Below are 11,372 nucleotides of genomic sequence, written 5' to 3' on the forward strand. Positions count from 1 at the left end.
TCAATGTGCCAGCCAGTCTTTGCTTGGGCTTGTCTGAGATGGGATCTGGGGACCTGTCATTCCCAAATCCAGAATTCTCCCTCTGAGAGCAACAGGCCCCTCAGTGACTGCAGCAACCCTGCCCCACATGGGATATTATCCTGGCTATGAGGATTAAAATGGACTGTGGAAGGTACGGGGTGGAGGCACTTGGTGCACAGAGATTTCTTACTTTTATGTCAGAAGTAACATCTGAACAGCTTGTTCTGAGAGCAAGCTATGTCTATCTAGGCAAGTGTGTAATGAACAGGCTGGTGTGTATGTGCACCATGTACCTCTTGTGGTTCCCCTGGCTGTCATGGGCCCTATACTACTAACAGATAGCAGAGATTCTCCATTAGCTCGGGCATCAGGTTCCTGTGCTTTGGTGCAGGCTACAGGGGTTCTGCCCCAGCCACAGCTGTGAAGTTCTCCAAGGCTGTTGTGTGCAGAACAGTGACACATGGCAGTTCCAACAGGCTGTGGAACTGTCACAACAGAGCAGTACTCCCTGAGTTACTCCTGCACCATCCCAGGGCCCAGTGAGCTGTTCAATGCAGTGAAATGGTTGTTAGAGAATAGAACGGGGTCAAATAAAAGCTGCCTCTAAAATCCATGTGTGAGTGACAGGGCCATCATTTCATCAGCAGCTGTGAAAAATGTGCGTTGCCAGACCCCTCCGCTGGAATTCCAGCCTGAGACTTCCCAGTTCCATGGAGCTGAGCACAAATGAGTGCCGGGGGGTGCTTGCTGCCATGGGGGGCTCTAGGAGACTTTTCCTCCTTACCACTGCCAGACAGTTGTGCCTTATAAAATAAATTAATGGAGATATCCCATCTCCTATTGCTGGAAGGGACCTTGAAAGGTCATTGAGTCTAACACTCTGCCTTCACTAGCAGGGCCAATTACTGATTTTGCCCCAGATCCCTAAGTGGCCCCCTCAAGGATTGAACTCACAACCCTGGGTTTAGCAGGCCAATGCTCAAACCACTGAGCTATCCCTCCCACCTTGGGCTTGTCTGAGATGGGATCTGGGGACCTGGCATTCCCAAATGTCAGGGTCAAAGGTTTGTCAACAGCCAAGGGGCAGAGGTCAGGCCTGTGTGCGGCAAAGGCCCCAGAATGGCACCGACCATGTGAGTGGCCTGAGCAGTGCCCTGTGTCAGTGCCATGTCAGCCAGGCCTCCCAAGAGCCACGGCTGTGCAGCTCAGCACGCTGGTCATCCACAGAGAAATCCTGGCCAGGGATGAGTCTGTTTACATTCCAAACACCCTCTAGTGGATACAACTGGTGATTAGCAACTTTAATGAGAGCCTTAACCCCAGGTGCCTTCTCTCCCCCAGCGCTGGAGGGGCCAGGCCCCAGGCTGGCGATACAGCTCTGCCAAGGCTCAGCCCTGCACACAGGTTAGGAGCATGAGCACAGCCAATGTTACATGGCCAGACAGGGGGTCTGGGGAAGGCAACAGCTCCATCCTGAGCTAACCGCCCACACAGTCCCTTATGGCACAGATCCATACAGCATCTAGCACATTTTCTGTATGCGCCGTCACATGGCCCCACTTGTGCACCCCTTACTGTCCTAGCAGCTATGCTAATGCTCATGTATCCCCTTCTCCCCTAACTGCTGCACTCCCCTCCTGCACCCCCTTCTCTCCTAACTGCTGCACTCCCCTCCTGCACCCTTGCACGCCCCTAACCCATCCTGTGCCCCTTCTCCCCTACACTCCCTCATGGCCCTAGCCCCCTGCACCTCCTCCTTTTGCCCCCCCAGGCACTCAGAGCAGTCGGTATCCAACCTCCAGCAGCTGCACATAGCTCACTGGGAACCAGCCACGCAGCCATTTTCCTTCTGCCCTTCCCACCAGCTGCCAGCACATGCAGCACCGTGATCAGCTCCCATTCTGCAGAGCACAGCCGCAGCTGGTGTCACTCCCTGGAGAATGGGTACAGGGTCTGACAGCGCGAGCCTGACATACTGTGCCATGGAGCTGGCCCATAGGGACACCATTTAAGGAGTGTGTGTGTGTGTTACACCTACCAAAATCTGAAATGGTGCCCCGGCTTTGCTGTGGTATGAAACTCAGGGGACCAGGTGCCCCGCCTCCCTGCCCTCCTTAAATGGTGCCCCTGTAGCACTCATGATTATTTCATTTACACCTACTGAACAGCACTCCAGTATAGAAAAAGAGAAGTTATTACATTTATTTTTCTGTTTACACATGACTAAATTTGGTTCTTATTTACACCGATGTGAATTCAGACAATAGATTTTAAGTAACGGTAGCGTGATATTCCATGCAATAAGAAATTTTGCTGCCTCATGCTTCACTGGACACAACTTCTGTGATTTTTTTTTTGCACTATCTACAGTGTTTCCACTATAGTTGGCCATAAGAATTCATGCTTATTTAAACTTTGTGATCTTCATTAATCACGGACATTATGCATATTAACTAAAAAGTCTTCACTCATTATGAACAAAATCTCATTCAATTGGAGATTCCTATGTGCTACAATATTACTGAAAAAATAGGAATCTAATGGATCCTCAGCAGAAATTAAGGCTATGCCATCTGATCTTTTCCTATAACACAGACTTAATGTGTTCTTGTAAGAAAGCACTGAGCTCATATGATACATGAAGCCAACACTGTTGCCATTTATTTGCACGTATCACCAAAACTACAAACATTTTGCCTAATATATCTTGACAGCCTGTGCTGTACATGTGACAGTGGCTTGTGCTAACCAGAAACTTCCTTTCAGTATAGAAAAGTTGGATTATTTTACATAGACTAGTAAAAAGACTGACCACAAAGAGACAGGTGACTTTGATGTGCACAGTTCGCTACAAGTGGATAGAGGAAGAATCTAGGTGAGCCTCTGAAGCATCAATAAGAGGGTCAGTGCCACTTTAGATCTGTATATGTGTCTGCCTAGTTCCATGAATCCTTTTGTGTTTAACCGCAATATAGGATGCAAGATATGTACCAAGAGATTTTGCTTTAGCTGTTTTGAAATACCTTGCAGCACCTTGCAGAAAAACCTCAGAAGGGGGTTAAAATTGCTATAAAGTTCACTTCCCCCAAATTGAAATAATTAGAGTGGTAACAGTATCAGGACCCTTTGGGCTGCATAAAATAGTAATTAGTTTTAAGATAAAGGCTTTAATTAAGTAGCAAATCCAACATGGCCAACCAAAATGGCAGATATAGGGACAGAATAGTGGAAGATTCCATCTCTGAGAGATACAGTGTGACATAGTAGGAAATTCCACTTCCTGTAGGGAACGACTCAGCAAAAAACCCCTACAATCGAAGATGGCGTCAGGGAAGGAGCTTAAAGATGATGTCATAAGAGGATGATAGACGGGTCACATGTAGGTACATGTGACTAGGAGGGGCTTAAAGCTAACCTCACAAGGGAAGGGCTAGGGGAGGAGCTAGAAAGTTGAAAGATGACTGGCTGAAAGGATCAGACCTTGAGAGAGCACACAGTATATAAGGGTAGCCCCCAATAGGCTGATCTTGTAGTGGGTTTGGGGTTCCTAAGAAGAACAGAGCTGCAAGACACCTGAGAAGAAGAATAGAACATCTTGAAACAGCTGCCTAAGAAGCATGTACCAAGCAGCAGCAGCAGAACCCTGAGGTTGCCCCGGAATGACTATCATAGCAACCCAGCCAACAGAGAAGACTGCAGCCTTTGGACAGCATGGGCTTCCGTCTCTGTCACCAGAGGGCAGCTTTCGCCTTAGCGGCGGTCATTGCTCTCAAACACCAAACAAGCAGCAGTAGACCGTGACAGAACAGAAGGACCATACCAACGATACAGAGGGATTTAAGAATGGTAGAAGTAAGTGTAGTCTTTGATTTACTATTGAGGAATGTATGGGTTTTGCTTGTAAATAAAGCCAGACGCCTGTGGTTTGAATGAGATCTCTATATGCATGTTACATTGAAACTATTGTATTTTTTATATGTGATAAGTTATTCTATATAGTCTGTGCCTTTTATTTTGCTGCGCTGTTTTACTGCATGTAGTTCTATTGTATTTTCTTATGTTTCATGCATTTTTTTCTTCCTTTACTAAATCTCCTGTAACTTTTTATCTCTTTTCAAAAACAGAAATAATATTTATTTAAGAATTTCTGCTTGTGTGTCTATCCTTGATCGGAAGGCTGTATCCATGTCCTTTCAGGGGTTAGCAAGACTAGCTTGCTCTGGGGAGACGTCTGCAGGTCAGAGACAAGCACCCTGGTAATACTCTGGCAATTCACAACCTTGATTACCCTTTTTTGTTAAATTAGACAAATTTGTAGGTAATGTAATTGGCACCTAAATCTTAGGATAACAGATAGTCATAAACGCAGTTAGTGTTTTAGTAGCACATGGAAATAATCTAAACCTGTAAAATTCTTGCTAGGAAACAGAGAATCCTTTCAGTATCTATGTTTCTAATGTAAAATTCCTACTTCCATGAAATCCCTTCCCTCTACACTGAACAGTAGTTCTCCTTTGAAAGGTACGCGCACAATTCTTCTACATATTGTCGGTCAGGTCCCCTCACTCATTGGTAGCTGGAAACTGCCATGACAGAAGTTTCTGTCTTTGCTGAGGAGACAAGACAGGCAACTAAGAAGGCCTCAACCTCGCATCTCCAAAAATCCTTATTTTCTAGCAGTCAAATTCTTTGCTTTTTAATTCAGCTTTTTGTTATCTTAATTCTCTTATCCCATCCCTTCCCACAATGCAGAGCACACTCCCTCAGCCAAGGAGCCTCTCAGGCCAGGTGCACAAGACAGAACACACAGGAATGTCACTAAAGTTGCAAGTGCAATTGCAACTTCAATGCTGCAACACAATTCCTACCTCTTCTGTCCCACCTTGGTGTAGCTCAGGGGTCGGCAACCTCTGGCACGGGGCTCGCCAAGATAAGCACCCTGGCAGGCCGGACCAGTTTGTTTGCCTGCTGCCTCCGCAGGTTCGGCTGATCACAGCTCCCACTGGCTGTGGTTCACTGCTCTGGGCCAATGTGGGCTGCGAGAAGCGGCTCAGGCCGAGGGATGTACTGGCCGTGGCTTCCTGCCGCCTCCATTGGCCTGGAGCAGCGAACCGCGGACAGTGGAAGCCGCAATCGGCCAAACCTGTGGAGGTGGCAGGTAAACAAACTAGTCCAGCCCGCCAGGGTGCTTACCCTGGCGAGCCCCGTGCCAGAGGTTGCCAACCCCTGGTGTAGCTGGTCTAAGAGGAGCCAACTGAAGAGGTCAGGCTCTCCAAGTAGTCCAGATCAAAGCAGCATCTCTAAAACTGCAGCTGGTCTGCCACAGAGTCAGATACAAGACCAATGAAAGAGGCAGGCCTCACTGGCAGGAAGAAGTACAGGGAACAAGAACAACTATGGCATCACAATACTCTCTCTAAGAAGCATGAAAAGGCCATAAAAGAGAGAATAAGGGGACAGAACCCCTCCCTGCTTCCCCTCTGCACTACATCCCATGCTCAGTTCCTCAGGAAATTCCCTTTTCTGTTTCCTGTACTATCACCTTGGGTAAGCACTGATGTGGAGAGTCCTAGGCAAGCAAATTGGAATCTCCTCCGCCCTCAGTCTCTCTTTCCCTTAGGAGAGCAGCTTGGATCTGGTTAGATCACACTTAAGGATCCTTCCACCAATAATTTTGTGAAAAAAGCAAAGGAACCCTGGAAAAGACATGCAAAAAGGGGTACTAAAAAGGTTTATTTCCCCTGTATATCACCTCAGAGAATTCCTCTGAAAGGGATATTAGGCCCTCCTGAAGGCTCAAAGGGAAAAAAAAATCCAACAGGTGCAGTAAGCACACAATTGATTCCAATTCCTTCTCCTCCTTGTACATCACTCATGACAGTCCTTTCATCTACTACCCTTCAAGGACACCTGGCTGTTTCTTCAGTCTTCTCATATATAGGAAACAACTCATATCCAAAACCTCTTCCATTCTGCAGTTCCTTAAGGAAAGCCTGACTGTGGCCTTCATGGCCAGCATCCTGAAGGCACATGTGGTAAATTGGGTAATAAATTGGGTGATAAATGGCAGAAACATGTAACACTTATATTTTGTTGTGTGTTACCCTGTAATTTATAGATTATATTTTTAATTCAATCACCTGCTCTCAGATAGGAGCAGAACTGTTGTCAGTTCACCCTCATATAGCCAGATTTCTCAAAGTAGCTGAGAAAAAAACAAACTTTCCAAAAGTATTCAAGTGTCTAACTTGAAGTCTCAGTCTATCACTTCAAGATTCATATTCCATCCCTTGGAACCACTGAAGAGTTCAGTGCACCTCCTCTTTCTATTATGGTACTTTTTCAAAAATCCATCACTTCCTCAAAGAGAGCTTCCTCAAAGCTGTGGCAGTCTATCTTCAACCATTTTTAAAGACAAAATTATCCTGAGAACCAGATCCTGAGAAACAAATGAGTGTCTGTCAGAGTCACAACACTGTGTTTCTGTCATTTGGCCCAAATCCAGAAACTAGGACATATCCAGAGAGACCTTAAATGGTATAGTACAAGGACAGAACAGAAGTAGTACACTTGAGAGGATTTATCATCTTTGGTTCCAGGTTGATGCAGATCTATTTCAATTAAGCAGGAAAGAGTACCACTATTAGTATGCATTAGTTTCTGGTTATTGGTTTTGATTCATACTATGTTTTATTTACATTTGATTATTTTTAAAGAAGATGTAACAGTAGCTTTTGGAGTGAGTATATACTGACTCCTGCCAAGTGACAGGGCTATAAACTTATACAACCCTGCCCCATGTCATGTGTCTAGGACTGGAAATAAAGACCATGTGTGCATCACATCTTTATTAAAACCCACACAAAAAGTTAACTAGGTAAAAACGCAGTGTAGCCTAGTGGACTGAGAACATGACTGGAAGCCCAGAGATCCAGAATTATAATCAAGGCTCTGCCACTGACTTGTTGTTTGGCATTGAGCAAATCTTTCAGGCCTGCTTTTCAGAAGTTCTGAGCATCCTAAACTCCAGATGAAGTCAGCGGGAGCTGTAGATGCTCAGCAGCTCTGAAGATGAGGCCCTTCACCTTTCTTGCCCTATCTATACTGCAATTAAGGCAGAGGGCTGGGATTAAATAGTTTCATATCTCAGTTCTCACAGCTCAGAGTAGAAAAGGCCACTGTCAGGTCTTCTGATGATTAATGAATAAAAGTTTGAAAATGTAAAGTGCTACATAAGTGCTAAATATTATTTTTATTCTTAGAAGAATCTCAGTCTCAGTTCTCTCCTTCCAACTAAACCACTGATGAAGCTCTCAGCTACTGCTGGTGGCATTAGCAGGTGGGGAGCGGGGGGAAGCCAACAGTAATAAAACTTAAAAAAAAAAGATTTTTAAAAATAAAGATGCATCAGAAGATCTAGATTGGACAGAACAAACCACATAATAAATGTACCCATGCTCCCCTAAATGACTTGCATAACTAATCTTGCACTGTTGAGCAGGGTGCATATTAAGCACATTCTCCATGAAACTCGTGTCTCAGGTGCCAAGTACAAATATTTTTTTTATAACACGATTCTTGATCTTTTCATGTTATTATTGGACTTCTTATTCTTAGCTAAGCTGTTGCTAAAATAAGTGGGTTTTTTTCCCTATAAAATTTGCCAAACCCACTGCTGGAATGCATTTGTATTATCATGTTACTAACGGAATTCCTGTAACATTCCCACTGACCTAATTGTGGGTTTTGGCCTGAAAAGATGACACGTTTATGAAAAGCTGCTAAAGATGTTTAGGCAGGGACACTTGAAATGAATTTCCCTTATGGCCCCTCTTTCATCAAGGTGTATCATCAGGGTGCAACCCTTTAGGAATGTGAGGAGATAACATTCACGCCTCCTCTTCTTTTCTCACATCCTATTCTGCAGCTGCTAAAAAATTCCCAGATCTGATGAAAACCGTTCAGAAACTTAAACTAAGACAGCTGGAAAGGTGCAAAAGTGACAAAGTTAGATGCAAACCAGTTGGGCATGTTCCTATGATCATGAGCCCAAATTATGTGTCTCCCATTGAAGTCAATGGGATTAATGTGCATGTATCTAAAAACAGAATTTGGCTATGCTGCCTTAGTCCATATTTTGTAAAGTGACATGTATATTTAGAGAGACATACAGATGGTTAATAATAAAAGCAGGCACATTTTTAGGGTCCCCAGCCATTGTGTAACTCTTATAGTGGTCTTTCCCCAACTACAAAGTTGCTGTTCTATAACCACTGGAGGGTGAAAGCAAGCAAAACTGACAAGTGAAGCAGTGCTCAGAACTAATTTACAGTCCTAGGTAAAGGCAGGGCTGCCCAGGGAGGGCAACAAAAGGGGCAGTTTGCCCCTGTTTGAGAGGGCCCCCAAACAAAATGTGGTTGTGACAGGATCACAGAGCCACTCAGGTTTGGCCTGGCTGCCTCTTGGTCATGAGGGGCAGCCGGGCCAAACCTAAGTGGTGCTACGATCCTATGCACCAGCTCGCAACACCCAGAGTGGTCAGTCTGGCCCAGCCCAACAGGACAGGAGCCACTGCTATAGGGTAAGTGCAGGGTATTCTCACTCTCCAACCACCCTGCCCCTTCCTGTTTTTGTACACTTGTTTGTTTGGTACAGTGCAGGGAGGGCACAGTTTCAGATTTTGCATCGGGCTTCCAAAAACCTCTGTGTGGCCCAGGGAAAGTTTACATGGAGGGTCAAATGGTGTTCTCCTTCCTCATATAAGTAGTCCCAATGAAAGTAACAGAGCTACTCACATGTATAACACAAGCAGGATCTGCTCATTTATCTGACTCAAAATGGATTTGCAATACCTCCAACATGAGGAACCTCCTATGTGCTTGTCTAGGCTACAGGAACAACCAGTCAAGGGGATCCAATTATAACATACATCATTTTGTGGGAGAGACGACCCCTTAACTGTGTTCCCAAGCCCCACTAAAGGCTTTGATGTGTCAGCAAACAGACAGAAGCCATGGCCAGGGACACATTTACAGTCCTGTCTACACTCTAAAAATGGAACTGTGCTATGTCCCCTAACATACCAGTAATTGTAATGTACAGAGATGCCAGGAGCGTGCCAGCTAATGGGCAGCAGCCTCATCACACAGGGAAAGCCTCTTGGAATACTATGGCTTCCTTACCTGCACAAGTCTCACCATCATAAGTCTCACACACCCACTCGTGGCACTCACACAGTGGACCGTAGTATTTGCCCGGCTCAGTCACTTGGCAGATGCAGACACCGCAGTCACATTGGCCTCTGCCGCTGCACAACTTTCCCTCTGGGACACGACACCTGCGTTCCGACTCAGCACGGGACAGTCTACATGAGGCGGCGCTGCGGGAGCCACTCCTGCAGAGGACAACAAAGACAACCAGCTGCAGAGAAAATCAGGTGCTCATAAATAGAGTGGATGAGATCAGAGTTGGGACAGAGATCCTTACTGTTGCAGTGGATTTACCCATTACTTTAAAACTCTTATTTTTGTATTACCTGCAGTTTTACGGCCATTTATTTAGCATGTAATGGCAGCACAGAAGCTAATAATTCAAAGCACCATGATTTTTGCCCTTTGAGAGCCTGGAGGTTAACAGCTGGGTTATTATTAATCCAGTGTGTCACCCACTGGGATACATTATACTGAATTGTAATTATCTTGCAAGGGGCTGGGAACCCATTTGCAAACTTACATTGGGATCACACATTTGTGATAGATTAGGTAGATATACCTGGTTAAATGATGGATTACATTTGGATTATTCTGGTGGATTTGAGACATGAAAACTGGAGGGCACGAAGCCAAAAAATAGCAGGATTCAGATGCCAAATTAAAATTTTTGCAGCTTCCTTGTACCAGGATATGTGGGGCCAGATTTGTTTAATTTATTTATTTAAATAGCAGAAGTAAAAGTTGTTCTTTAATTGAATGGTACAATTTATGGGTTAATGGGTCAAATTTGGCAAGATCCAGCAGGAGCCAGATGTCAAATTTGAATTTTTGCTGCTCTGTCATACTGGAGTACAACAGGGTCTAGATTTTTAAGATGCACCAGGGGCATCTAAACATGTTGCCTGTGGTGGCATTAGGATTTTTTGGGGGGAGGGCTGGGATAAAAACCTGTCCAGACCCCAGTGTGAGATCTAGGCACGGGCAGCACCATTACACCAGGATGATTTGGAGGTCCAGATTTATTGGTGCAGTAATAGTATCTGCACTTGTCCTCAGGCATTAGAATTTATGTGCATTGAGGCCAAAAATTTGCGGAATCCAGCAGGAGCTAGGTGCCAAATCTGGTGGGTAGGTTGTATATACTGTTTGTGGGGTTAGTTTGGGGGTTTTTTGTGCCATTGCACCAGGATGTAACCAGATCCAGGATGTTTGGTGCACTAGGAGTAACTGGACTTACTGTCTATTTAGCCAGTTGAATTTGGAGAGTTGGGTACAAAAATCATCAGGATCCAACAGAAGCTCTCTTTTACCTTTTCCCCATAGATACCTGCATATTTAAGTTGTGCATGTATAATGAAAGATACATTTCTACCTAAACTGTGATCCAATGTAGTGTATATTATACACTTTTGTGACCCTAACTACACTATAGTGCACACATAACTTTGCATTATATATATACACAATGTGTGTGAGTATTATACATTATGTGACTAATTTTCAACAGATAATAACAGGTTGAAAATACTCCATCCTTTCTTGTATGATATATACAAAATTTTAGATTTTTGTTGCTTGTGGCAACTGGTTACCAGTTAAAATCCAGCCGAAAGACAATTGCTAAATAAACCCATTAATTTAAAAGACAACTTACCGCAGGGAGAGTGAGAAAGTTTGAGGAATGGCAGGCAGCAGAATTAGAAGTGAAGCAGCCAGCAGCAGCACCAACTTGAGGAACCCCTGTGCACACATGTTTAGATCTCAGGCAGTGACTGAAGAAGTTTGAAGTTCTCTAAGAGAGTCCCACGGACAGACAGACCCACTGGGCTTGCAAAGCCCTGAGCTGGCCAAAACCGGCTTCAACACTGCTTCCCCTGGTGCTGCAAGTGCCTTTGATTAGCTGCCTGGAAGCTGGATTTGGGCAGCACTCTGGGAGGAAGATTGGTGCCAAACCCCAATGCTCACAGTCTAGGCAGGAAAGTAATTAGAAACAGTTGTACGGCCAGATGGTTTATTTTGACATAAAAAGTGTCCTGTTCACAGATTGAGCGAACTGTCTCAGTCTTGAAATACAAGCACTATAAATAGTTGAGGAAAGTGTATTTGAGTTAACTTTGATTAATAGATGTTTGAGATAAT

At 44.6% G+C, this 11,372-nt stretch overlaps 1 protein-coding gene across 1 annotated transcript in view; it reads right to left on the minus strand.

Annotated features, from left to right (window-relative positions):
• Positions 1–11,090, minus strand: part of ITGBL1 (integrin subunit beta like 1) — a 203,398-nt gene extending 192,308 nt beyond the window's left edge. The window contains exons 1-2 of the mRNA XM_034758206.1: positions 10,888–11,090; positions 9,204–9,415 (exon numbers count right to left, since the gene is read on the minus strand). Of these exons, the coding sequence (XP_034614097.1) occupies positions 9,204–9,415; positions 10,888–10,985 (310 nt within the window). The 5' untranslated portion in view covers positions 10,986–11,090. The remainder of the gene's footprint in view (positions 1–9,203; positions 9,416–10,887) is intronic.
• Between the last annotated feature and the right edge of the window lie 282 nt (positions 11,091–11,372).

This window comes from Trachemys scripta, chromosome 1 (assembly GCF_013100865.1).
Source record: "Trachemys scripta elegans isolate TJP31775 chromosome 1, CAS_Tse_1.0, whole genome shotgun sequence".
NCBI lineage: Eukaryota > Metazoa > Chordata > Testudines > Emydidae > Trachemys > Trachemys scripta.